Source organism: Anguilla anguilla, chromosome 1, assembly GCF_013347855.1.
Source record: "Anguilla anguilla isolate fAngAng1 chromosome 1, fAngAng1.pri, whole genome shotgun sequence".
In the NCBI taxonomy this organism is placed as follows: Eukaryota; Metazoa; Chordata; class Actinopteri; order Anguilliformes; family Anguillidae; genus Anguilla; species Anguilla anguilla.
In genome coordinates, this window is record NC_049201.1 from 80,929,686 (window position 1) to 80,957,548 (window position 27,863).

The 27,863-nt window shown below is 48.1% G+C and overlaps 1 protein-coding gene across 1 annotated transcript; it reads right to left on the bottom strand.

The window, feature by feature from the left end:
* Positions 1–664: 664 nt before the first annotated feature.
* xrcc1 (X-ray repair complementing defective repair in Chinese hamster cells 1) lies at positions 665–27,775 on the bottom strand. Its single transcript, XM_035416942.1, has 17 exons — positions 27,332–27,775; positions 26,908–27,000; positions 26,266–26,373; positions 24,386–24,544; positions 24,033–24,110; positions 22,983–23,106; positions 22,551–22,651; positions 21,659–21,827; positions 18,979–19,234; positions 18,439–18,555; positions 10,696–10,780; positions 9,928–10,042; positions 6,214–6,256; positions 5,063–5,208; positions 3,352–3,442; positions 2,787–2,862; positions 665–1,884 (listed from the first exon to the last, which is right to left on the bottom strand). The coding sequence occupies exons 1-17, from the start codon at positions 27,380–27,382 to the stop codon at positions 1,777–1,779; spliced, it is 1,920 nt and encodes a 639-aa protein (XP_035272833.1). The 5' UTR covers positions 27,383–27,775; the 3' UTR covers positions 665–1,776.
* Positions 27,776–27,863: the final 88 nt, after the last annotated feature.

Here is a 27,863-nt window from a genome sequence, read left to right on the forward strand (position 1 = left end):
ATACTGAGGATTCCGTTCAGCTGTCAGTCGCCACGTGAGCCAATCAGGACCCTGCTATCCCAAGCAGAACAGTATGTTTCCACCACTCAAAAGGCAGCTGACGGTGAGCAAGTGATGGCTCCGCCCATTTTGCAGGTTGTGAATCTATGCTGGGGGGAGGGGCAGAGCTGCAGACAAGGAAGCAGATCTCATTTCAGAGGGGGGGGGGGGGGGGGTTGTGGGTTGTGGGGGGGACACTAACGGAAGCACCGAATACAACATGATAATACCGGGCGAGGGAAGGGGGGGGGGGCATTTGATGTTTTCCCCGCAGTCCCCTCCCACCCTGGGATCTACGTCTTTGGCTGCAGATGGTTCTCAGACCCCCCCCCCCCCCCCCCCCCCCACTCCACTCCAAACCCCTCACACGACAGAGGCTGGCGGCCTGGCTAGGCCCTCCTTTCACACCACCCCATCTTCATTCAGTCACTTCAGCTTAACTGAAATCATTCGAACCGTTAATCCACACAAGCAAGGAACCGTCCAGATCCACGGCGCTGCAACTCACTTCTGCAGACACGTTTTAGCTGCCACCGCCTGCGCACGCGTCCCACGAAACGTCCCTCTCAGATCGTCCGCGAGTCAGTGAGTGAGTGAGTGAGTGACCACGATTTGCCACGCATAGCCCACGGCGCCAGTGCCTGCGAGCCGGGGGAAAAATCCTCATAGAGAGGCACGTCCATTTATCAATTTGTGAATTCAATTCAAATTCACTTTCTGAACAGGAAGTGAATTGACTGCAACCCTGACACAGAACGCTCTTAGCCCGTTTCCATTGATCTTCATACTGTCAAAGACTTAATTGACCTGGATAATCAATTTTCAACGCAAATTATTCGTTTTTTGTGGTGCCACTAATTTTCTGTGCATCACAAAATCATATACTCACTAAGATTATTTGTGGAATAATGGCTTGTGTCAAAACTGCAGACATATGATCCATTAATGTGATCTCAACAGACCGGAGTTCAAATGCCACTGGAAAAGCAGCAATTGCCTGAAGAGTTGTTTTCTGGTGTGATACACAGCTAGAATTGAGATGCTACATTTATTTCACTGATGACCGCCCTATCATTTACATTCGGAAAGAAAGGAAAAGAGAACGCTGCAGCTTTCAATTGAGCTGCATAAATACGCACAGAAACGGAACATAGGCACTGTTAAGACTGATTATTTGCGAAGTGGATGACTCAAGACAACTCAAGGCAGGCTGTGCTGATCGAGCTTAAACACGTTAGAACAGGTTGAACCCAAAGCCTGATTTAGCAGGTTACATTTCGGCCTCCACCATGTAAAACCCGCCAGCCACTACTACCACCGTCTCTGTCCGTTTCCACGGCGACAGCAGAATACAGCCAATGAGGAAAAGCAGGGTGTGGATGGCCACGTAATGAGTCTGCACTGTGTGTGTGTGTGTGTGTGGGTGGAATTATTGCCAATTAGTCAAACGGCATCAGTCTGCAGTCACAAGTCATTTGCTAGGGGGGGGGGTGGTGGGGGAGGGAGGAGGTGGTTGGGTTACTGGTGCATTCTGGGTAAAGTCGTTTGCCTCAGCAGTGAGTGGCCTAGCTGGGAACTTGGAAGCCCCAAAACCCTTTGAAGTTGAATGTTACCCCAAAGCAAGAGTTCTGGACCAGCTTAGGAACAACCCCTCCCCCTACCCCCTAAATGGCTGGGGGGTTGGTGGGCGCGGGGCGGGGGCTTGCTCCGCTGATCCTGGGTCCTAGGCCCGGGCGCTCAGGGGACCACGGTGTAAGGCTGGTACGGCAGCATCTTCTGACGCTCGTTAATGGAGAATATCCAGCTGGGCTTCACAAAACTCAGACCGCCGTTCTCCATCAGGGCCTGGGGGAGGGGAGGAGAGGACAGGAGAGGAGAGGAGAAGAGAGGGAAGAGAGAGAGAGAGGGAGGGAGAGACCGATGTAAAAGAAGAGACAATTATTTAAAGGAGTGAAAATGATAAAGGAATATGGGAAGAGCGGGTCTGTCTTCCAGTCTTGGCACATAAAAAGGACAGCGAGTCTTCCAAACACACAGTTTTTATTTAAGTCAAAGAAGTGTTAGATGCTTCGGATGTTAAGAGAAACGTGAAAACAGAAGGAGGACTGTAAAAGAAAAAAAAAAGTCTGGAAAGAAAGGAATTCTGTGCAAGGACAACAGCATCATAACAGGAAGTGTCAGCAGGAAGACACAAACACCGTCTTCCTGCTGACCAGCCAGCAGCTGAGATGGCCTGACAGGGACCTCAACAGGTTACAGGTGAGCTGTCTGTCTGTCTTTGTCTGTCTGTCTGTCTGTCTCCTTTTCCTTCACTTCAGACTGAACCTGAGAACAGCGTGTGGGCGATGCCATCCTGTCTGTTAATATAAATAAACACACCCCGCTGAGGGGAGTGGGTAGTCTCACTCGTCAGGCTCATAACCGCGTGATAATGGAAAAAAATTAATAAATACATCTCCGTTCGCACAATGGACACAAAGGTGGCCCCTACAGTGTCGACTTCAGTGTCCCTGACCCTCTTCTTCATACCTTTTCATACCTGCCTCTCACAAAAGCGCCACAATTTTGCGGTGGGGGATTTTGCGGAGAGCGTGTTCCCGGTTAGCGACAACATACCGCGCTGCACGGAGGAGACAGGAAGCGAGAGGTTTACGGAAGAGACAGAGAGAAGGGGGGGGGGGGGGGGGGGGGGGGGGAGAGAGGGGGGGGCGGAGAAAGAGGACTGGAAAAAAGAGAATCCCACTCACATCCTCAAAGGAGTCGTGCCACCCTTCGCTGGTGATGACAAACTGGACCTTCTCACTCATATAGTCTTCCACAGAGCTGAAAGACACACGTGTACATTCATCTTATACCTTTCCATTTTTAAAGATTTCTTATTGTAGTACAAATGCAGTAGTACATGGATCTTCCTTCAGGGCTCTATGCTACTATTATTTGTTTTAAAATTTTGTTTAGAAAATTCCAGGAGCACACACTAATGTATCCCAATCAGTAGTCGTGCTTGTCCAGTTAGCACACATCAAATCACAGGAGCAAATGCTCCTAAAATGAGAGCACCGTAGAGCCCTGTCTTTAACATAGCAAGTGCCCGTGCTACAAATGCACTAAAATACGTTTGCTGTCGTGTTTCCTCAAAACGCAATCTCCCATAATGCCGTTCTCGCTCCCTTGGCCGCGACAACGTCACGGTGCGGGAGACAGGATATGAATTTGGGGAGGAGAGCGAGAGAGAGAGAGCAGCCGCGGCGTCTCTCCGGCTGCTCGCTCGCCCGCCGTCTCGCTCGCTCGCTCGCTCGCCCGCCCACTCACCCGTTGAACGCGACGATGTACCGCAGCAACAGCCTCCTCTCGCTCGGGGGGAACTTGCCGTACAGGAAGAAACGTTTTCCAGTCAGGAAGTCTGGGAGAGATGGAGGGAGGGAGGGAGGGAGGGAAAGAGAGAGAGGCCCCGTTGCTTGCTTCTTCATGCTCACTCGCCCTCAACTGCAGGGGGGAAATCCCCAAAGTTACCCGGATACAAGATGGCTGCCACTAGCTGGGATATTCCAAATACAAATTAAGCGAGTGAAGGGAGCATCAAAACTCCCCCAGTCCCTCCATTTTCCTCCCTCCAACGGAGCCAACAAGACTGCCGAAAATGCATCGCAATGCTCCCATCGCTCGTCTGACTTAAAAATCTTCCTTTCTTTCTTGACGCCACCTTTCTTTTACGGTAGAATGTCAGATATGTGAACTCATGAGCGTAAGAACTGTAGTAACAGTTGGTTAACGTTGATTAACATTGGTTTGTCAACGTGAAATGTATGAAAGCTGTGTGTTATTTTTGGGAAGAATGCCGGTTTTGCGTTTGGCTTATCGTGTTCGGTTTAACTGGCCTCATAGTGTCGCAAACCCACAGAGATCTCCACACTGGTCAATACCAGTATTTTGTAATTACAATTTACTCAAGACCGCAGTCATTATTCTAGCTGCTCCTGATGATTTGAATGGAATTATGATGCTCTCGTATGGCCTTTTTACAGTTTTATTCACACACCTGTCTGCAACAAGAACTTCCCAGAGGGTATAACTAATAAAACCGAGCCTGCTAGGGTGCTCACTAATGTTACTAACCAAAGATTTTCTGGGCTAGTGAAATAATGTAATGTTATCTAAGTTAGTGGTGAGTTTTCATGCTTTGACTTTCACATAGGCTTGTACTACTAACTTCACCTTGTGCGGTTTGACATATTTGACTGGCTGAAACTGAAATTTAAGGTAGTTTACGCATTGACCATTATCTCCACGTAATACAATTTATGTAAACGTGTATACAACGATATCAAAACACAACAGCTTGTGTTATAAATAGTTACGCATATAGCAAAAAAGCAAATGTAAACTATAAATTATTGTTAATAAATGCACTTGATGAACGATTTTATTATTGGTGGGACGAAATAGGCCAGAGGAACCCGTTTTGACTGGATACACCAATCAGCTGCTCGAGTTTTACTGAATGTAAAAATTAATCTGCCGATGTGCTCCACAAAGCTGACTAAACCCGGAAAATATTTCCATTAAGAAACCGTAACGAGAGAAAATTTATCTGTGGCTGAGGAGAAATATAAGGATGAGAAAAACCACGGTGAAAAAAATTCCTCTATATCATCCCACTAAGAAAACTCATTCATGAACGTTGATAACATTTATTAACACTATAAAAGCTCATTTATCATGGTCTTTCGCAAGTAACTGCATAATTATTTATAACAGACCTGTATGTGTGAGAGATAGAGAGAAAGAGAATGAGTGTGTGAGTGAGTGAGATAGAAAGAGAAAGAATGAGTGAGTGAGAGACAGAGAAAGAGAATGAGTGAGTGAGATAGAAAGAGAGAAAGAGAATGAGTGAGTGAATGAGACAGAGAGAGAAAGAGAATGAGTGAGTGAGTGAGAGACAGAGAGAGAAAGAGAATGAGTGAGTGAGTGAGTGAGAGACAGAGAGAGAGAGAGAGAGAGAGACAAAGAGAGAGAAACACACCTGGAAGGTCGGGGATGGGTTTGTCCTCTTCGGCCTCTGCGTCGGTGTTCTCGTCCGTCGACCCGGCGTAGGGGTCCTCGCTGGCCCCCCCGGCCCCCCCGCCCGCGCCCTCCGGCCCTCTCCTCCGCCGGCTCTCGCTCTCCGCCCTGGTGGAGGGAGAGACCCACAAACGCTCGGCCCAGTGCAGCCACCGCCGTGCGGCCCCCGCCGCTTTTCTCCCATCAGCCCCGGCGGCAGACGAGTGCGCGCGGCTGATCCGCGATTCCGCCGCCTCCTCCTTTCGCAGTCCGCCGGTTAACCCCCGTTAACCCCGCCCCCTGCAGGAGCCCCTTCACGCGCAGCGTGCTCAGTCAGACCGCAGTGTGGCCTGATGGCCAGAGGGGGCGCTGAAGTGCAACGAGACAGCAGCCCCTGGGCTTCTACGACCAGATATGAAGCCGGGGAGGCCAGTGGTGTGGGCCAGGTGTATGGGAGACTACTGTGATTAGCAGGTTTCTAACGGTCACTGATTGGTCAGTTAACACTGCCTGAATCACCCTGAGAGTCAGTACTACCGACATTAGCAGGTTTGTAACGGTCAGTGGTCGGTCAGTTAACACTGCCTGAATCACCCTGAGAGTCAGTACTACCGACATTAGCAGGTTTGTAACGGTCAGTGGTCGGTCAGTCAACACTGCCTGAATCACCCTGAGAGTCAGTACTACCGACATTAGCAGGTTTGTAACGGTCAGTGGTCGGTCAGTCAACACTGCCTGAATCACCCTGAGAGTCAGTACTACCGACATTAGCAGGTTTGTAACGGTCAATGGTCGGTCAGTTAACACTGCCTGAATCACCCTGAGAGTCAGTACTACCGACATTAGCAGGTTTGTAACGGTCAGTGGTCGGTCAGTCAACACTGCCTGAATCACCCTGAGAGTCAGTACTACCGACATTAGCAGGTTTGTAACGGTCAGTGGTCGGTCAGTCAACACTGCCTGATTGTGAGTTGACGTTATTCAGTTACACGACTTCAATGTTTTCTGCGTCCGAACAGAGCGTGTCCCCCATCCTCCTGTGGGTCCCTCTGAAGGGGGGGGGGGACAGCAGCACACGGCAGTGCTCAAAGGCGCCGTAAAAACGAGACACCCCCAAAAAAACCCCTCTCTCACCTCTTCAGCTCGTCCTCGGTGTCCATCCCAGAGTCGTCGTTCCCTGTGCACATCGGAGACAAGAGGGGAAAGTTTTAACAACGGAGACGCGATTATCATCTACTCGTTACCTGTGGGACTACACACGCAAACCTGCAACTGTCCAAAACGGAAATCAGAACAAACAACACTAAGTACCAGGCACTCCTAAAACCACGCCACCAAAAAAACTAAATCCTCATTCAGAGGGGATTCAGTGCACGTCTGGCAACGTGGAAGTTGCTTTAGTTTTACACACGGTGGATCGTTTGTGAACGAGTTGGCCCTTTAAGGTGCATTTCTGAGGAGCCTCATTTGTTTTTTTTGTTTTTTGTAAACACAAGAAGAATAGCTAGAAGATCATATGATGTCTGAGTTACACAATCCTTAGATGTCTGATGTGGGTAATAATGGGGGCCTAATAAACTATACCGTTAAAATAACAGGCCATATATTTATAGTGACATGAACGGGAAGTCGTTTATTTGACACCCCCCCCCACCCCCGCAGTGCGTAGGCAGTGAGCGCCAGGGTCTGATTGCACTGCTGATTGTTATGATGATGATGATTATGATGTGCATGGTCTCCAGTAAACTGAATAAACTGCCCTGAAGTGTTGCTATGTTATGTTCTCACTTGACTATGACGCTAAAGGAATTTCAGTTTAATAAATGAACGCGTTAGGCAATCGGCGTGCACGCTTTCCTCTTGTGAAAGCGAGACGCGTGATTTGCTAAACAAATAAAGTTTTTGAACTGAGCAGCAGCAGCCCTCATTTGATAATATGTCATACAAATTAAATTGAAATATATCTATCTGTATGATGTGGACGTATTTAAATAGCCATATTTCATGGATACTGTCTCTGTTATACAACTAAGACACGTATTATTGCCATATCTTACCGTGTAACCGCCAGGTATGTTATAAACCAACAAGAATGTTGTTTAGCCTACGTATTTCACGCACCAAATCGATACTGTGGGCTCAAATTTGCACCAGACCAACACTAAACACTACGTACAGTTCCTACTGAGCAGTTTGTTTCACACAACCCTACTGTCAAATGCACGTTTAATAGCGTCTTCCCGTCTTTGCATTTATTTAAACAGTTTTTATAACAAGCATAATATAAGTGCACAAACACCAATCATACAGTGCTGTGAAAAAGTATTTTCCCCCTTCCTGATTCCCTCCATTACTGCACATTTGTCACTCTGAATGTTTTCAGATCTTCAGACAAAATGGCGCTGACAGAGTGCCGTTTGGGAGTCCAGAGTCCGCTCTTCTAGGTAATCTCACACACACACACACACACACACACACACACACACACACACACACACACACAAGACACACAAGACACACACACACACACACACACACACACACACACACACACTGAGATTGACCCTGTAAAGCACAGCCGCTGCGTATAAGCGCATCACGGATGCAGTTTGTGAGGTCCGTGGCTGCGACTCCGCATGCTAAGCGGCGGTACGGCTGGAGGACCTGGCGCGGGTGGCAGGCGGGCGCGGGTGGCAGGCGGGCGCGGGTGGCAGGTCACACGGGCGCGATGTGGCAGGCGGGCGCGGTGTGGCAGGTCACGCGGGCCCGAGCGGCGTAAGCGCGCGCCAGCCTGGCCCGGCTGCCCCTCGCATTAGCATAGAAATGAGAAACATGCCCAAGTCCCTCCGCACTCATTTCCTCCCGTCTTCACTCTCCCGCTCTCTTCCGCTGAGCCCTCTCCACTTCATCCCTTCTTCCTGTGCTTTAACCACTCCGACATCCGCCTCCTCTTCTCCCTGCCCCCCTCCCCTCTACCTCTGCCCCCCCTTATCCCTTCCTCCCTCTACCTCTGCTCCCCCATCTCCCTGCCCCCCTCCCCCCTACCTCTGCCCCCCCCATCTCCCTGCCCCCCTCCCCTCTACCTCTGCCCCCCCTTCTCCCTTCCCCCCCTCTACCTCTGCCCCCCCATCTCCCTGCCCTTCTCCCTTCCCCCCTCCCCCTCCCCCCTTCTCTCTCCCCCCCTTCCCCCTTCCCCCTTCCCCCCTCCCCTCTACCCCCCCTTCCCCCTTCCCCCCTCCCCTCTACCCCCCCTCTCCTCTACCCCCCCTCTCTTCTCCCTCACCCTGACAACCCGACCTGCTCGCGTAGCGAAATTTACGCTCTTCTTCCATTTCTGTAGCGCTTGGGGGGGGCTTACGCCAAAGACCCTTTCGCTGGTCCCCGTCGCTTCATCCTACCGAATTCTGTTCATCTCCACGGAAGGGGGTGCGTAGAGTCCCTTACGGCGAACGTCCACCGCAGCGTCAAACGACGCGTGCCGGCGCGTCGCTTCACGTCGCCTGGCTGCTCGGGGGGCGTGTCAAAAACAAAAAAATGCGGCAGGCGCTGGTGGGTGTTACGAAGTCCTGCTGAAAACGTGTTCCCGTTCATGCGACGCGTATAAATACAGGAGCATCACAATATGCTTTGTCTAATAAGCTTGCAAGGGAGTGGAATAACCAGAATAAAAGTAACATTACTCTCCAAGTACAACTGACTTCATTTGTTTAAGTTTTTGGGCGAGGGCTAGCGGAGTTAGTGCCAAGTTAACAAGCTAGCTAGCTATCGTATGTCGAACCGGATAATCCGCCGCCGATTTTAAATCCAGATAACATCACAATGCATCTCAAACCCGACATGGACCGCAACAAGAAGCTGGTAATAGCTGCTCTCTACCTCGTATGACACCGGGAATGCAGCTACAGAAATTATGAGTTTTTCCTCCACCCTCAAAATGCGCGGAACTTTTTTTTTTTTTTTTTTAACCAAACAAGATTTTGGCTAGCCGGCTGAAGAAACAGCAGCGCAGCCGTCACCTGACTGGCTCAATGGAACGCGCTCGACGGATTCATTTGCATAAAGTTCAGCTCTGCTCAGCTTTTTCGTCGCGCTGCTACCCGTCGCTTCGGCGCGCCGCTACCAGAATGCATTGCGGGGCCGATTGCCGCTCGTCCCGTAGGAAATGAACGTGAGGCATGACATCGCGCTGCTTTCGCCTCTGCACTGGACATGCACTGTTATAGACCTTTAGACCCCCCCCCCAACAACACCTGACACAATAGGAATAATACCCTCTCTCCTCCCCACTCTTCGCCTCCTGTTGTCGCACGCAGATGTCCACTTCACCCCCATCGTACCCCTCTCCCCTCAGTCCTTTCATCCTCCATCTGTCCCGCCCCTCTCCCCCCTTCCACTCTTCCTCATCCCTCGATCCATGTCTCAGGTGCAACATGGGCACTTTCTAATTAAGGAATTCAGACCTACCACCCCCCCCCCCCTCTCCATCTCCCTCCCTCTTGAACTGCACTTCAGATATATTGCTTTTTTTCTCTCATTCCCCCTTTCTCTTCTCTCCTCTCTCCCAGGCCTCCGTCCTGCACTGTCCACAAGTGCTTTCATTCACATGAAAGTAGTTAAACACACTCAGCTAAAACGGCTGCGAAGGAATACTGGTCTTCCTCCTCACTGTTCCTTTACACACTCGCTCACAGTGGTTTCACTTGGATAAACATTTACAAGAGCCGAAGGGGTGTAAGCAGACACCCCCAAAGCAAGATGGCCGCTATAACAGTAAGGAGGTCTACGCGCTAGACACAGAACGATGCCAAGTGGTTTCGGACAGAAAGAGGTGGGCGGCAAATGATCGACCTGCTTCTTCCACGTCCGTGGAGCCCCCAAACTCGTCCTCCTCATCTCCCTCTTCTCTCTTCACCGGAAGCTTTTTGGGCGTGGCTTGCTTAACCTCCTTTTGAGCTTTCCCTTTCTGGGTGGAGGGAGGGTGGGGTAAAGAGAGAGAGAGAGAGAGAGAGAGAGAGAGAGGGAGAGGTGAGGAGGGGGGCGGAGAGAGAGAGCATGAATGCACATTTGATGAATTTCTCCTCAGCTATCAAGGAACATGAACTGGGGAAGAAAAAAAAAAAAAAACTCTCTTTCTCTCAATCTGTCTCTCACTCTCTTTTCTCAGACATCACAGTCAACACCTCCTCCTGCTGCTGACCCAGTCCAAAAGAGAGAATATTTAGTAATTTAACCAAACCTTACATATGACATCAGAAATAAAGAAAATCAAGCCAAAGACCTGACAGTTAAGAACAGCCAAAAAAATAATAAACAAATAAATAAAAAATGTCTTCCCCTACAGAACATACCACTTCCTGTATGCACCAGATTGCACTGAAATGGCTAAGAGGATTCATGCGTACATAATATCTATGGTCAATTATGACCTCATTGCACCCCTGGACAATACGTCCTCTCTTTGCCCTTTGTCCAAGTACTGCCTTGTATTTCCTGCTCTTCTAAAATGGCCGTCGTTTGTGATGTTGCTATGTTGCTACGGCATCCAGAGCTCAAATTCCCCCTCCCCCCAATACCATATCTCATTGATTAGTGTTGTGCAATGCTCATAACATTTACCCCTTTCTCCCTTTCCTCTTCGCTCTGTTCCTCCTCCTCTGCCTCGCTCCCCTCTGAGCTGGACTCCGCCCCGTCCATCAGGTATCTGCGAGTGAACAGTAAGGGGTCAGAAAAGCCGAAGGACAGGGACAGGCAAGGAGCCGTATCAGATATACTGCACATCCATTCAACAACATTAAACAATATACTGCACATCCATTCAACAACATTAAACAATATACTGCACATCCATTCAACAACATTAAACAATATACTGCACATCCACTCAGCGACATTAAACAATATACTGCACATCCATTCAACAACATTAAACAATATACTGCACATCCACTCAGCGACATTAAACAATATACTGCACATCCATTCAACAAAATTAAACAATATACTGCACATCCATTCAGCAACATTAAACAATATACTGCACATCCACTCAGCGACATTAAACAATATAGGCTACTGCATGTCCATTCAACAAAATTAAACAATATACCATACATCCATTCAACAACATTAAGCAATATAACATACATCTATTCAACAAAATTAAACAATATACTGCACATCCATTCAACAAAATTAAACAATATACTGCACATCCATTCAACAACATTAAACAATATACTGCATGTCCATTCAACAACATTAAACAATATACTGCATGTCCATTCAACAAAATTAAACAATATACCATACATCCATTCAACAACATTAAGCAATATAACATACATCTATTCAACAAAATTAAACAATATACTGCACATCCATTCAACAACATTAAACAATATAGCCTACTGCATGTCCATTCAACAACATTAAACAATATACTGCATGTCCATTCAACAAAATTAAACAATATACCATACATCCATTCAACATTAAGCAATATAACATACATCCATTCAACAAAATTAAACAATATACTGCACATCCATTCAACAAAATTAAACAATATACCATACATCCATCGAACAACCTTAAACCATATACCATACATCCATTCAACAACCTTAAACAATATAGCACACAGTCAAACAAACTTAACCAATATACCATACATCCATTCGACAACATTAAACAATATACCATACAATCACTCAACAACATTACACAATATACCACACATCCATTCAATAACATTACACAATATACCACACAGCTATCAAACAACCTTAGCCAATATACCATACATCCATTCAACAACCTTAAACAATATACCATGTAGCCAACAAGCAAACTAAAACAATATACCATACAGCCATCAAACAACGTTAAACAATACAAAACACAGCTATCAAACAACATTCATCAATATACCATATAGCCACCAAACAACATTAAACAATATACCATACAGCAACCAAACAACATTCATCAATATACCATACATCCATCAAACAATCTTAAACAATATACCATACAGCCATCAAATAACATTAAACAATATACCATACATCCATCAAACAAACTTAAACAATATACCATACAGCCATCAAACAACATTAAACAATATACCATACATCCACTCAACAACATAAACAATATATCATACATGATTGCATCATGCTATTTTTACTTGGTGTTTATTTGTTTTTGTTTAGTTTTTCTGTAGTGAGAAACATTGATTTTTCAAAGTAAAAAAAGACAGCCTCGCCATGTCGGTATAAGTGAGGGCAGCAAGTGAGTTTGTTAAAAAGACTTGCCACGCTCATATAAATGAGGAGAGTGACTTGGCATACTGATAAAAGCGCTTTACAATCGATGCCTCTCATTCACCCATACATACACACACACACACACACACACACACACACACACACGGTGAAAGGCTGCCATACAAGGTACCAATCAGCTCGTTGGGAGCAATTAGCTGTTAGGTGTCTTGCTCAGGGACACTTCGACACGCCCAGGGCGGGGGATCGAACCGGCAACCCTCCGACTGCCGGACAACCGCTCTTACCTCCTGAGCTATGTCGCCCATGTTGCCGTGCTGATATAAATGAGGGGAGTAACTTGCCGTGCTCATATAAATGAGGGAAGAGCGTTGGTTGAAAGGACTTGTCCCGCTCATATAAATGAGGACAGCAAGTTTGTTAAATAGACTTGCCGTGCCGATATAAATTATGGTAGTGAGCAGGCTTGTTAAAAAGACCTGCCGTGTGGATATAAATCAGGGGAGTGAGCTTGTGAAAAAAAGACATGCTGTGCCGATACCAACACATAAATGACTGATTAGCCCCTCATACTGTAATTGAGCAGTTTTTTATAGTCACAATGTACACAAAAAAAAGAGAGAGAGAGAAACCAAAATAGAAAACACCTTTATTTCCCCCCCCCTCTCTCCTTTCCAGAACACTTAAAATGTAAAGAAATGTTGTGATACTGTACCTTTCTATACAAAATCAGACTCCTCTAAGCTAATCTGTTCCGCAGTAGATGGTAATTTAGGCTGATTGCAGTAGATGGTAATTTAGGCTGAGCGCAGTAGATGGTAATTTAGGCTGAGCGCAGTAGATGGTAATTTAGGCTGAGCGCAGTAGATGGCAATTTAGGCCGAGGGCAGTAGATGGTAATTTAGGCTGAGGGCAGTAGATGGTAATTTAGGCTGAGCGCAGTAGATGGTAATTTGGGCTGATTGCAGTAGATGGTAATTTAGGCTGAGCGCAGTAGATGGTAATTTAGGCTGAGTGCAGTAGATGGTAATTTAGGCTGATTGCAGTAGATGGTAATTTAGGCCGAGCGCAGTAGATGGTAATTTAGGCTGAGAGCAGTAGATTGTAATTTAGGCTGATTGCAGTAGATTGTAATTTAGGCTGAGGGCAGTAGATGGTAATTTAGGCTGATTGCAGTAGATGGTAATTTAGGCCGAGCGCAGTAGATGGTAATTTAGGCTGAGGGCAGTAGATTGTAATTTAGGCTGATTGCAGTAGATTGTAATTTAGGCGGAGGGCAGTAAATGGTAATTTAGGCTGATTGTAGTAGATGATAATTTAGGCTGAGCGCAGTAGATGGTCATTTAGGCTGGGGGCAGTAGATGGTAATTTAGGCTGATTGCAGTAGATGGTAATTTAGGCTGAGCGCAGTAGAGGGTAATTTAGGCTGACAGCAGTAGATGGTAATTTAGGCTGATTGCAGCAGATGGTCATTTAGGCTGAGCGCAAGTAGAGGGTAATTTAGGCTGAGTGCAGTAGATGGTAATTTAGGCTGAGGGCAGTAGATGGTAATTTAGGCTGAGTGCAGTAGAGGGTAATTAAGGCTGAGCGCAGTAGATGGTAATTTAGGCTGAGCGCAGTAGATGGTAATTTAGGCTGGGCGCAGTAGATGGTAATTTAGGCTGATTGCAGTAGATGGTAATTTAGGCTGGGGGCAGTAGATGGTAATTTAGGCTGAGGGCAGTAGATGGTAATTTAGGCTGAGGGCAGTAGATGGTAATTTAGGCTGAGTGCAGTAGATGGTAATTTAGGCTGATTGCAGTAGATGGTAATTTAGGCTGATTGCAGTAGATGGTCATTTAGGCTGATTGCAGTAGATGGTAATTTAGGCTGAGTGCAGTAGATGGTAATTTAGGCTGAGGGCAGTAGATGGTAATTTAGGCTGAGCGCAGTAGATGATAATTTAGGCTGAGTGCAGTAGATGGTAATTTAGGCTGAGCGCAGTAGATGGTAATTTAGGCTGATTGCAGTAGATGGTAATTTAGGCTGAGCACAGTAGATGGTAATTTAGGCTGAGCGCAGTAGATGGTAATTTAGGCTGAGGGCAGTAGATGGTAATTTAGGCTGAGGGCAGTATATTGTAATTTAGGCTGAGGGCAGTAGATGGTAATTTAGGCTGAGTGCAGTAGATGGTAATTTAGGCTGATTGCAGTAGATGGTAATTTAGGCTGATTACAGTAGATGGTAATTTAGGCTGAGTGCAGTAGATGGTAATTTAGGCTGAGGGCAGTAGATGATAATTTAGGCTGAGTGCAGTAGATGATAATTTAGGCTGAGTGCAGTAGATGGTAATTTAGGCTGAGTGCAGTAGATGGTAATTTAGGCTGAGTGCAGTAGATGATAATTTAGGCTGAGTGCAGTAGATGGTAATTTAGGCTGAGGGCAGTAGATGGTAATTTAGGCTGAGGGCAGTAGATGATAATTTAGGCTGAGTGCAGTAGATGGTAATTTAGGCTGATTGCAGTAGAGGGTAATTTAGGCCGAGGGCAGTAGATGGTAATTTAGGCTGAGCGCAGTAGATGGTAATTTAGGCTGAGTGCAGTAGATGGTAATTTAGGCTGAGGGCAGTAGATTGTAATTTAGGCTGATTGCAGTAGATTGTAATTTAGGCTGATTGCAGTAGATGGTAATTTAGGCTGAGCATAGTAGATGGTAATTTAGGCTGATTGCAGTAGATGGTAATTTAGGCTGAGCGCAGTAGATGGTAATTTAGGCTGATTGCAGTAGATGGTAATTTAGGCTGAGCGTAGTAGATGGTAATTTAGGCTGATTGCAGTAGATGGTAATTCAGGCTGAGCGCAGTAGATGGTAATTTAGGCTGAGCGCAGTAGATGGTCATTTAGGCTGATCGCAGTAGATGGTAATTTAGGCTGATCGCAGTAGATGGTAATTCAGGCTGGGGGGTCACGGACAGAGGGAGAACATGCACTGTGGTACCTTCTCACTGTGAGGTGACAGTGCTATGCACTGCACCAGACTGCCACTGTTCATCAGTCCAATGAAATTAAAATATACGAAAACTCAGAAATGGGAAGTTTTAATTAAACACAATTACGGGATGGAGACGGGGGGGGTGCTGTGCTGTAGAAAGTCTCCAAGCGTGACGGGCATTAATGGTCCCGCGGCACTTTTTGAAAAAAAAAGGCACCAACCCTGTTGTCCCAGCAAACGTCAGAGAGACAGGTGTGAAGAACGAGAGGGAACATTCCGGAAAATTAGTCGCAAGCTTCGCCAATGGCAGCAGTCCGGGGTTCACTGCAGACTCATTTAAAATGGAAGGTGCGTGATCGCACCACTTTTAAGAAGCGGCAGGCAGAAGAACTTAAAATAAACGTGGATGGACTTTTGACAGCGTTTTCCACACAGCATCAGAGACGGGAAAAGGGCAGAAATTTGAACCGCAAATCTGTAGAAGCAAAGCCTGTGGAGCGATATTTTTAGCTATGCTTTCCTGGCTGGTCACAGTCATGCAAACTGAACAGCAGACACTGGGCCACTTACACCAGCCTTCCTACCTGCGTGAGTGCGTGTGGCTGCAGCTAATCTGCAGCAGCACAAGAGCCTGTGTGTGTGTGTGTGTGTGAGAGAGTGTGTGCGTGTGTCTGCATGTGTGTGTGAGAGAGTGTGTGCGTGTGTCTGCATGTGTGTGTGAGACAGTGTGCGTGTGTCTGCATGTGTGTGTGTGTGTGTGTGTGTAAGCTTCTGAATATATCAGAATAGCGTGTGTGTGTGTGTGTGAAAGAGTGTGTGTGTGTTTGTGTGTGTGTGCACGCATGTCAGCTTCTGAACATATCTGCGTGTCAAAGCGTTTGTGTGTCTCCGCGTGCACAAGCTTCAGAATATATCAGTGTGGCGTGCGTGTGTGCAAATGAATGCGCTCTTGTCATCATCAAAGGAAGCATCTGCTTTAATTACTCATAGCAGATACAGCCTTTAAATAAGGAATACATCACCGAGCACAACACTTCAAACGGACACATAACAGGAGAGAAAGGGAGGCGGAGGGAGAGAAAGAGAGAGGGGTGGAGGGAGAGAGAGGAGAGGGGAAGGGAGAGAGGGGGAGAAGAGGAGAAGAGGGAGGATAGAGATAGAAGAGAGGGGAGAGAGACATGGTGATATCTGACAGTAAAAATTTATAATAGTATTAATAATGTTTATAACAATTATAATAAACTGTGATGGGACTAATTGCGTTAACTGCAACATGCTTAACTGGGGCTTAAACCTCAGGTTCAAATCTCTAGACCACAAAACTATATAACAACCGGAAAAGCGATCCAAATCTGTGAAATAAGGTTTAGGGGTTTAAACTCCAGTTAAACACCCTGAAATGGTCCCATTAAATTATAATGTGATTATTATGATTATTATTGTTATGATTATTATTATTATTACTATTATTGTTGTTGTTGTTATTATTTTCATTTTTGCTATGTCTCCATGTGTAAGACTTAGGTAGCTTGGTATTATATAGCATTGGCAACGTGTTTTTGCAGTTTCATAGTACAGCCAATAAAGCACCACTGAATAGAACTGAAGGAGAGAAGGAACGAGAGCAGGAGCAACGGAAGTGAGGGAGGGAGGGAGGGAGAGGGATAGAGAGAGAGAGAGAGGGAGAGGGAGAGGGATAGAGAGAGGGAGGGGGAGAGAGACAGAAGGGGAGAGAGAGAGAAAGAGAGAGAGAGAAAGAGACAGAGAGAGAGAGAAAGAGAGAGAGAGAGAGAGAGAGAGAGAGAGAGAGAGAGAGAGGTAGGGAGAGAGAGAGTGGGGTGAGAGAGAGAGAAAGAGAGAGAGAGAGAGAGGGAGTAAGAGAGAGAGATAAATAATGTTTCTCAGGGTATATCATCTGTGGCCTCTATTCTCTATTAGAAAATGCACCTGAGGGACCATGAGCTGAAAAGACTGACCCATTTCACAACGCATATTAAAGCAGAGCAGAGGCCCAGGCACACAGCCAGTAAATCACAGCACAGCCAGCAGAGACACTGCTCACAGTCTCATGGGGGGGTGGAAACCGTGGTGGCGCTGGGTCAGGAAACATCGGTCACGTCCCAGAGAGTTCCTGGGTTTACAGAGAAGCCTGGCACACAAAGCACCCGCTAACCAGCTCTACCGCTACAGAGCTCTACCGCTAACCAGCTCTACCGCTACAGAGCTCTACCGCTAACCAGCTCTACCGCTACAGAGCTCTACTGCTAACCAGCTCTACCGCTACAGAGCTCTACCTCTACAGAGCTCTACCGCTAACCAGCTCTACCGCTACAGAGCTCTACCGCTAACCAGCTCTATCACTACAGAGCTCTACCGCTAACCAGCTCTACCGCTACAGAGCTCTACCGCTAACCAGCTCTACCGCTACAGAGCTCTACCGCTAACCAGCTCTACCGCCACAGAGCTCTACCGCTAACCAGCTCTACCACCACAGAGCTCTACCGCTAACCAGCTCTACCGCTACAGAGCTCTACCGCTAACCAGCTCTACCGCCACAGAGCTCTACCGCTAACCAGCTCTACCGCTACAGAGCTCTACCGCTAACCAGCTCTACCGCTACAGAGCTCTACCGCTAACCAGCTCTACCGCTACAGAGCTCTACCGCTAACCAGCTCTACCGCTACAGAGCTCTACCGCTAACCAGCTCTACCGCTACAGAGCTCTACCGCTAACCAGCTCTACCACCACAGAGCTCTACCGCTAACCAGCTCTACCCGCTACAGAGCTCTACCGCTAACCAGCTCTACCGCTACAGAGCTCTACCGCTAACCAGCTCTACCGCTACAGAGCTCTACCGCTAACCAGCTCTACCGCTACAGAGCTCTACCGCTAACCAGCTCTACCGCTACAGAGCTCTACCGCTAACCAGCTCTACCGCTACAGAGCTCTACCGCTAACCAGCTCTACCGCTACAGAGCTCTACCGCTAACCAGCTCTACCGCTACAGAGCTCTACCGCTAACCAGCTCTACTGCTACAGAGCTCTACCGCTAACCAGCTCTACCGCCACAGAGTCCCCAGCCCGCCCACCCGCACCTCCTCACCGTTTGTGTGAGATCTTCTGCTTCCTCTTGTGGCAGTCCAGAACCCACTCCTTCCTCACGATGGTTCCCCCCGCCGCCTTCACCTGGCTGTACTTGGGCGTGTTGGCAAACGCACAGCTGGGGGGGGGGGGGGGGGAGAAGAGACAACAATCAGTTAACTGAACAGATGACGGTTTTACCAAACAATCAATTACCCAAACAATCGATTAATGTACGGACCAGTTACTCAATCGACTGATCCATTCATCAGTCAGAAATGAATGAAAGAAAGAATCAGCCAAAATGTATCTGATGCAGCCTTTAAACAAACGGACTGCCCCTGGCGTATCTCAGCTGCACCTGCCTGGACGGCTTACACAGAACACTCCGCGCATCTCACCGCGACAGTTCTTCGGTATGAAAAAAAGAATCCCTCGAATGTTAGTGAAGGGGGAAAAAAAAATAACTTCTTCAAATCTACTTCGTCCAGTTCTGTGCACAGTAAAACAAAATGAGTGACTAGGCTACAGACACACCCTAGGCCCCGCCCCCTTTACTCACATGAGGTGGGTGGAGTCTGGGGTCCAGTCGGGTCGGTACCGGGCCCCCAGGGCCAGGGCCTTGTCCCGCAGCTCCCCCCGGAAGGGGTTCTGGAAGCCGCTGAGCACCACCACCACCCCCTCCAGGATGCGGTTGAACGGCACCGGCTCTGGTGATTTGGCTTTGGCTTTGGGTTTGGCTTTGGGTTTGGGCTCCGATTTGGGCAGGCTCTCCCTCTTCCTCTCCGGAGTCTTCTGAGCCGCGGCTGCAGCAGGAGCTGAGGAAGAGGAAGAGGGCAGGGATGGGAAGGAAGAGGAAGAAAGAGGAGGAGAAAAAGGAGGAGGGAAGTAGGGAGCAGGGATGGGTATCGTTTAGATTAAGCCGCTACCAGTGCTACAACAGTACCACTAAAACAGCACCAAAACCTTCTTTAAAAATAAGCGCACAAAATCACAATTGAATTACTTTATTTCATTGTTTAAATTATACATTATACGAATAATTTATCGTGTTTAGCTTTTGGCATTTTGACCGAGTTTAACGTCAGCTAGCTTGCTAACGGCACCTGCTGTCACTGTCACAGAGCGACAGCAACGTTAGCTAGTGAAGGTGCGAGGGATGAAAATGTGTGCTGCGATTCAGTCTGGTACGTACTGATCATAAGGGATCTCAGCAGTGCGCTGTCTCTTTAAAACCATCCACTGAGAGATCAGCACGCACGCACGCACGCACGCACGCACGCACACACACACACACTGACAGCAGTGTGCGCTGTCTCTTTAAAACCACCCACTCAGAGATCAGCGCACACACACACACACACACACACTGACAGCAGTGTGCGCTGTCTCTTTAAAAACATCCACTGAGAGATCAGCACGCACGCACGCACACACACACACACACTGACAGCAGTGTGCGCTGTCTCTTTAAAACCACCCACTCAGAGATCAGCGCACACACACACACACACACACACACACACACTGACAGCAGTGTGCGCTGTCTCTTTAAAAACATCCACTGAGAGATCAGCACACACACACACACACACACACACACTGACAGCAGTGTGCGCTGTCTCTTTAAAACCATCCACTGAGAGATCAGCACACACACACACACACACACACACATACTGACAGCAGTGTGCGCTGTCTCTTTAAAACCATCCACTGAGAGATCAGCACACACACACACATACTGACAGCAGTGTGCGCTGTCTCTTTAAAACCACCCACTCAGAGATCAGCGCACACACACACACACACACACATACACACTGACAGCAGTGTGCGCTGTCTCTTTAAAACCACCCACTCAGAGATCAGCGCACACACACACACACACACACACACACACACACACTGACAGCAGTGTGCGCTGTCTCTTTAAAAACATCCACTGAGAGATCAGCACACACACACACACACACACACACACTGACAGCAGTGTGCGCTGTCTCTTTAAAACCATCCACTGAGAGATCAGCACACACACACACACACACACACACACATACTGACAGCAGTGTGCGCTGTCTCTTTAAAACCATCCACTGAGAGATCAGCACACACACACACATACTGACAGCAGTGTGCGCTGTCTCTTTAAAACCACCCACTCAGAGATCAGCGCACACACACACACACACACACACATACACACTGACAGCAGTGTGCGCTGTCTCTTTAAAACCACCCACTCAGAGATCAGCGCACACACACACACACACACACACATACACACTGACAGCAGTGTGCGCTGTCTCTTTAAAACCACCCACTCAGAGATCAGCGCACACACACACACACACACACACACATACACACTGACAGCAGTGTGCGCTGTCTCTTTAAAACCATCCACTGAGAGATCAGCACGCACGCACACACACACACACACACACACACACACTGACAGCAGTGTGTACTGTCTCTTTAAAACCACCCACTCAGAGATCAGCGCGCACACACACACACACACACACTGACAGCCGTGCACTGTCTCTTTAAAACCATCCACTGAGAGATCAGCACACACACACACACACACACACACTGACAGCAGTGTGCGCTGTCTCTTTAAAAACATCCACGGAAGGGTTTTGGTTCGGAGCTGAAGCCTAGTGCCTCAGGCACTGGACTGTTCATTAAAATGAAGCGGTATTAAAACAAACCACCGGGCCTAAAGGAGACGCACAAATCGAGAGGCAATATCATCTAAACGGGCGCTGAATACACCTGTTCCCTCCAGTCAGGAGACACAAAAGGACGAAGAAGAAAACAGAGTCATCAGATAAACAAACCAGAGCCAAGACAGCACTCCAGAGAGGCTACTCGCTGAAAGGCCAGCCGACCCCGGCGTGCTCTGAAACCCAGATGTTATTTTGGTGCCGCGTTTTCTTTGCCTAATCTTGCCGCAGGTCCCTTTTTCTGTGTGAATATAGTGCGTCTGTCTAGAGTGGTTTCATCTCCCCCCGCAAACTCAATGTCTCATTACACATGAGTGCTCAATGCTCGTCACTGTCCAATATTAGTTTTTTTTTTTTTAGCCCTGTTGGACTGTGTACTGTAAGTGTGTGTGTTCTGTGCGTGTGCGTGTATGTGTGTGCGCATTTGTGTGTGCGTGCGTGTGTGTGCGTGCGTGCGTGCTTGCGTGCGTGTGTGTTAGTTGTGTGTTTGCACTCAGACCTACTCACCTTTGACTGTGCTGGGGCTGGGGGTGCTTGCGGAAGCGGGCCTGGGTTTGGTTTTGGGGGTGCCGTCGCCTGGTTCCGGAGAGCCCATGGGACTGGCTTTCTTGGACGGGGGAGGGGCCGGAGCTGACAGGCGTTCCTTACTGAACTCAAACTTCCTCTTCACCGCAGCCTTACAGGAAGTGAGGGCGAGAGGGGGAGGAGTTAGGAGAGCCGTGGAATATTCTACGCTGCAGGTGAAGTCAAACGCCACAGGAGTTAGATAATTTCTGTGCTGACGGAAAAACTGGACCCCATGATGCCATGGGAACACGATCATCATAGGGTGTGAGCTAGTGGCTCCTGCCCTGATTGGAGGAGGAGTAGGAGGGAGGAGGGGTGGCCTTTGCTCTGATTGGAGGAGGAAGAGGAGGAGAAGGAGTGGGCCCTGCCCTGATTGGAGCAGGAGAAGAATCAAAATACTGCTGTCATAAGATGCCTCCCAATTCAAGGGGGGTCAATGAGAGGGATGGGTATACCTGCGGAGAGGGCGTGGCTGAGGAGGTGTCGGCGGTGCAGTTGGATAGGGACACAGAAAAAGAGGGAGTGGCTATCTGTGTAGGGGGGCGTGGCTGCTGTGGTGTGGGCGGTGTCGCTGGAGAAGGAAACAGACAAAGAGGGAGTGGCTAACTGCGTAGGGGGCGTGGCTGATGTGGTGGTGGGCGGCGTCACTGGAGAAGGAAACAGATAAAGAGGGAGTGGCTATCTGCGTAGGGGGCGTGGCTGATTTGGTGTGGGCGGTGTCGCTGGAGAAGGAAACAGATAGAGGGAGTGGCTATCTGCGTAGGAGGCGTGGCTGATGAGGCGTGGGCGGTGTCGCTGTTGAAGGAAACAGATAAAGAGGGAGACGCAATACCTGCGTAGGGGGCGTGGCTGACGTGCTGTGGGCGGAGCTGGGGGCAGCTCCAGACTGGAGGGCTGCGGCAGCGTAGCTGAGCTTCTCACTCTGAGGAGAGGCTGGCACAGAGAGACACAGCCAGTTAACCAAAATAACCTGCTATTAAGACTGCATGCTCTTCCATTACATCCCCACTGCCCCGCAACATTTACTTTACTACTTAACACGCCAATAAAGCCTTTAGAACTGAACCAAGTTACTCAGAGGCAGACAGAGAGAGAGAGAGAAGGATAAGAGAGGGAAAGAGGGAGGGTTGCAGAAAGAAAGAGATAATGAGAGAGAGGAGGACCTGATAACCTTTAAAAAACGCTATTAGAAAAAGCAGGAGTGTCCTGTAGAAGGGTGGATAAGCTGAAAGGGCGCCCCCTGGAGGCGGGGGGCGGGCGGTACCTCTGTGCGCGGGGCTCGGTTTGGAGGCGCCCTCTCTGTTGAAGAACAGGCTGCCGGGCTGCAGAGGGGGGGCGGAGCTCGGAGGCTCCTCCTTCACACGGAACTGGCCCAGCTTCGTCAGCTTCTGGGAGGGGGGGGGGCCAGGGAGAGAGGGAGGCAGGAGGAGAAATGAGGGGGGGCGTGAGAGAGAGAGGGAGGAAGGAGCAGAAGTGGGGGGGCATGAGGGAGAGAGGGAGGAAGGAGGAGAAGTGAGGGGGGGGAGCCAGGGAGAGAGGGAGGCAGGAGGAGAAATGGGGGGTGTGAGAGAGAGAGGAAGGAGAAGTGGGGGGGGGCGTGACGGAAAGAGGGAGGAAGGAGGAGAAGTGGATGGGTGTGAGAGAGAGAGGGAGGAAGGAGGAGAAGTGAGGGGGGTGTGAGGGAGAGAGGGAGGAAGGAGGAGAAGTGAGGGGGGGTGTGAGGGAGAGAGGGAAGCAGGAAAAGAAGTGAGGGGGGTGTGAGGGAGAGAGGGAGGAAGGAGGAGAAGTGAGGGGGGGTGTGAGGGAGAGAGGGAGGAAGAAGGAGAGGTGGGGGGTGTGAGGGAGAGAGGGAGGAAGAAGGAGAGGTGGGGGGGCATGAGGGAGAGAGGGAGGAAGAAGGAGAGGTGGGGGGTGTGAGGGAGAGAGGGAGGAAGGAGGAGAAGTGGGGGGGTGTCAGAGAGAGAGAGGAAGGAGGAGAAGTGAGAGCTCATACACTTGCAGATGATTTGTGTCTCACGGACGCCGTAAGGAATGAACAGTCGTCCCCGGTAACGGAAAGCAGCGCACTTAGCGCTCAGCGCAGCAGCCGGAGAGAGCCCCGCCTGGCCTGCGGTGGCGGCACAGCGGCGGTGGCGGGGTGACGCAGCAGGAAATGACACGAAGCAGGCCAGTCATCCGCCGCCAAGATGGATGCGTTACGCTCGCTTGTAAAGATTTCAATTTCAGATCTGGGTCATTTTCCTGAGCATGCCAAGGACAACGGGAGAGCGGGGAGAGATTTGTGTGGGAGTCAGACCGCGAGCGCCGAACTCACCGGCGGCGTGGCTGCGGGCGGGTCACTGTTGTCTGGGGGGGAGTGGAACTTCACGAAGGCAATTCCATACGCAATGGTCTGGAAAATGAAGAGAGACATAAAAATGAACACATGCCATTACGGCTAATTAATTCCTCCTGGAAGTACATTTCATGAAGGATACCGGTACATCTGCTCTATCAGCAACCACTGAACAATCCAGTTAAGTCAACAATGTTGAACAGAAATGTGAACAGCTTATAATCGCAAGCAGATTGTTCAGTGGACAAAGGCGTACAAACACAGAGAGACAGAGAGAAACAGACATACAGACACAAAAACACACACACACACACACACACACACACACACACCTTGCTGTAGGGTTGGCTGCAGACGATTTTGACCCGGTCCCACTTCTCCTGTGCAGTGGCCTTGACCAGCTGGTTGGGTCCGAACAGCCGGACACGGTTAGTGTTGGTGCCGCCGCGACTCTCAGTGGGAGACATGAAGGAGGAGGTGACCAGCAGAACCTGGAGGGAGGGAGGGAGGGAGGGAAAGAGAAATAGAGGGATAGAGAAAGAGCAGAGAGCGAGAGAGGGAGACAAAGGGAACGGGAGAGAGAGAAAGCGGAAAGAAGGATAGAGACATTGGGAGAGAAATCAGAGAGAGAAATTGAGACAGAGGGATGGGGGAAAGAGAGAGAGGAAGGGAAGGAGGGAGAGAGGGGGGGCAGGTGACAAGGAAAGATAGGGAGAGAAGGACAGTGAGGGAGGGGAAGACAGATTGAGATTTAGTGAGAAGACAACATGAGGGAGTGAGAGAGGGAGGGAGAAAGGTAGAGAAGGACAGGAATAGGTACAGTGATGTGACGGGATAGTTTTGTCAGTTGGTAAAGATTATGAGGTGTGTGTTCACAGCTGCACTACTGCTACATAGGGGTGTAACTGTTCACAAAAATCTCTGTTTGGGACGTACCTCAGTTTTGACTTGACAGAAAAACATGTAATGCAAAATATAAAACAGCTTTTCATTCATTATGAAAATGTACACAAGTGGCTAACTGGCCAAAATGTATTGCCCTTTTTCACTTGCATCTGGTCTTTTTTTAATAAATATATGCAGGTAGGTAATACTAAAAAAGTACAGCATGTCGATACTGCTGCAGCTGTACTCTGCTAAAAGCTAATGCAGGTTTGCTTTCCATTTTGTCTGAATGTGAGGCAAGAGGCAGCTCGAACCCAACACCCCCCACAGTAGAGAGCATATTCAGATCAGGCCTTTTCAAACGAACGGTTCGGCACGAATATATGCACCGCGACACCCTCCATTCAGCAAGGAATATATATGCACCGCTACACCCTCCATTCAGCAAGGAATATATATGCACCGCTACACCCTCCATTCAGCAAGGAATATATATGCACCGCTACACCCTCCATTCAGCAAGGAATATATATGCACCGCTACACCCTCCATTCAGCAAGGAATATATATGCACCGCTACACCCTCCATTCAGCAAGGAATATATATGCACCGCTACACCCTCCATTCAGCAAGGAATATATATGCACCGCTACACCCTCCATTCAGCAAGGAATATATATGCACCGCTACACCCTCCATTCAGCAAGGAATATATATGCACCGCAACACCCTCCATTCAGCAAGGAATATATATGCACCGCAACACCCTCCATTCAGCAAGCGACCACTCCAGAGCTCTGGTGGCCCTGTTTGTCAAAGGTTTTAACACAGAAAACCCATCAGGATGTTTTCTGTAGAAAGGTTATGCTTTCATCACCTGATCACCAAACCCTAGGTGCAATTCCAAACAACTTGACAGGACAGCGCAATACAGGGAAATTGTGCTTACAGGAGCATAAAGAACACGTTTCCCTCAAACAACACATCTATACGGATGCATTTTCATTCACTGCAACTTTATTTAACCAGGTAGGTTAATTAAGAAATCTTTTATCTTTACTGAAGTGAAGCAATTTGGGACCGTGTAGCAAATCAGATGTCGGGGCGACAATTAGGTAGCCAGACGTATAGAGTCAGTTTTTTGTGTGAATTTTGCCAGGACACCAGGGTTAGTACTTCCTCTTTGAAGAAGTGCCATGGATCATCAATGAGACAGAGAATCAAGACCTTGATTCAGTGTCTGAGCTGAAGCACCGATGAACAATGCAGACACTATTGCAAGAGAGAGAGAGACAGAGAGAGAGAGAGTGAGAGATAGAGACGCACCTGATAGTCTTGGTCTTTGACGGAGGTGGAGTGACCCACAAGAACCTCGATGAAAGCAGATCCTTCATTTCCGATATCTATACTGTGCACCTGCTCCTCCTTCTCAAACTGCAATCACAAGACAGCAATCACGTCATACAGGAGTGCCCTGATAATGAGTATTAGGCCGCGCACGTATTTGCAACAGGATGGCGGCGTTCAAATCCCAGATACTACACCCCCCCCCCCCCCCCCCCCCCCCCCCCCCCCCCCCCCCCAGTCCACAAAAACAGAGCACAATATAATCGCGAGCGTTCTAATACTGGGTACCAAATCATGACGTCCAGAACAGCTAGAGCAAGAATGTCACTAAGAATTTCAACAGTACAAGCAGTGTTTACACCACGGTTTATCTTTCTGACAATTTCTGTGAAGCGTTTTTGACAGAGCCGACACGCAATACCATGTCACGCAGAATATCATGCAGAAGATACAATTTATCATTTAACACAGTACTAGATAAATCAATACCACTTACACCACGAATAGCACGTATGATAGATGATTCATGAAGCCTATACAAAGGAATTGTGAACACTGTCAAATAAAATCAAGGGCTGAACCAACATTCATCTGATACATTAACAAGCTGACGTCAGCTACCTGTAGTATGACGGAGGTTTGTTTCTCCCCAGGTTTCGCTGCTTTCCACTTTCTGTAGGTGTCCGAACTTAGGAGATTTTCTGCTTTGTGAGTCTGCAGGAAAATATCAACACAAAGGCTATGAATGCAAACGACGATATAAAAAAATAAACAAATGCGCACGTAACGTTAACCAATATCCAATATAGAACGCGTTGTTACACAGGCTGGGAGTTAATGTGTGTCAAAGATGGTTCATAGTAACAATCGATGTCTAAATCTGATTTTTTAAACCCTACGGCCTCGACACAAAGTTACTTAACTTATCCATCTAAAGTTAGCCCGACAAGATGTGAAGTAATGTTTACAATAATAATAACGCTATGCAACGTTACTGTTGCTAATAATATATCATAGCGAATCCAAACTATCTAACAATACTCACGTTGTCTTCACTGCTACAGGACACGACGTGTTTGAGTTTAATCTCCGGCATGATTTTTTTTGGTAGGAACTTACTGAAATTATTGTTTATTTATGGTACTCAAAAATGTGCAGGTTGCAAATCAATGGCCAATTTGGTCGGTAGTTAGCATCATAGCTAACAAAATAATGAAACGCATCCGAGCGTTCTTGACCACTCAACACAATAAACAACAATGGGGCTGGCTAGTTATGCTAACTGCCACCAGAGTAAGTAGGGCAAAACAGAACGGTCTTTCCCCGAAAATATTTTCAAATTCGGTGCAATCTACCGAATTATATCTCAGATGATAGTTGGAATTGTTGTTTTAAATCAAGCAACATGTCACGTTTCACTTAAATTGCAATGCTTTTCTTCAGTCACAAACTCCCTCTCATTTCACAGCCACTGACGTAGCTTCCCAATGCGTGTAGCTTCCCCGTTGTTAAATTTTCGAGCCAATCCGAAACATAGACATTTAATCGCTTCCGGGGTGAGAGTTCATGACATGGCG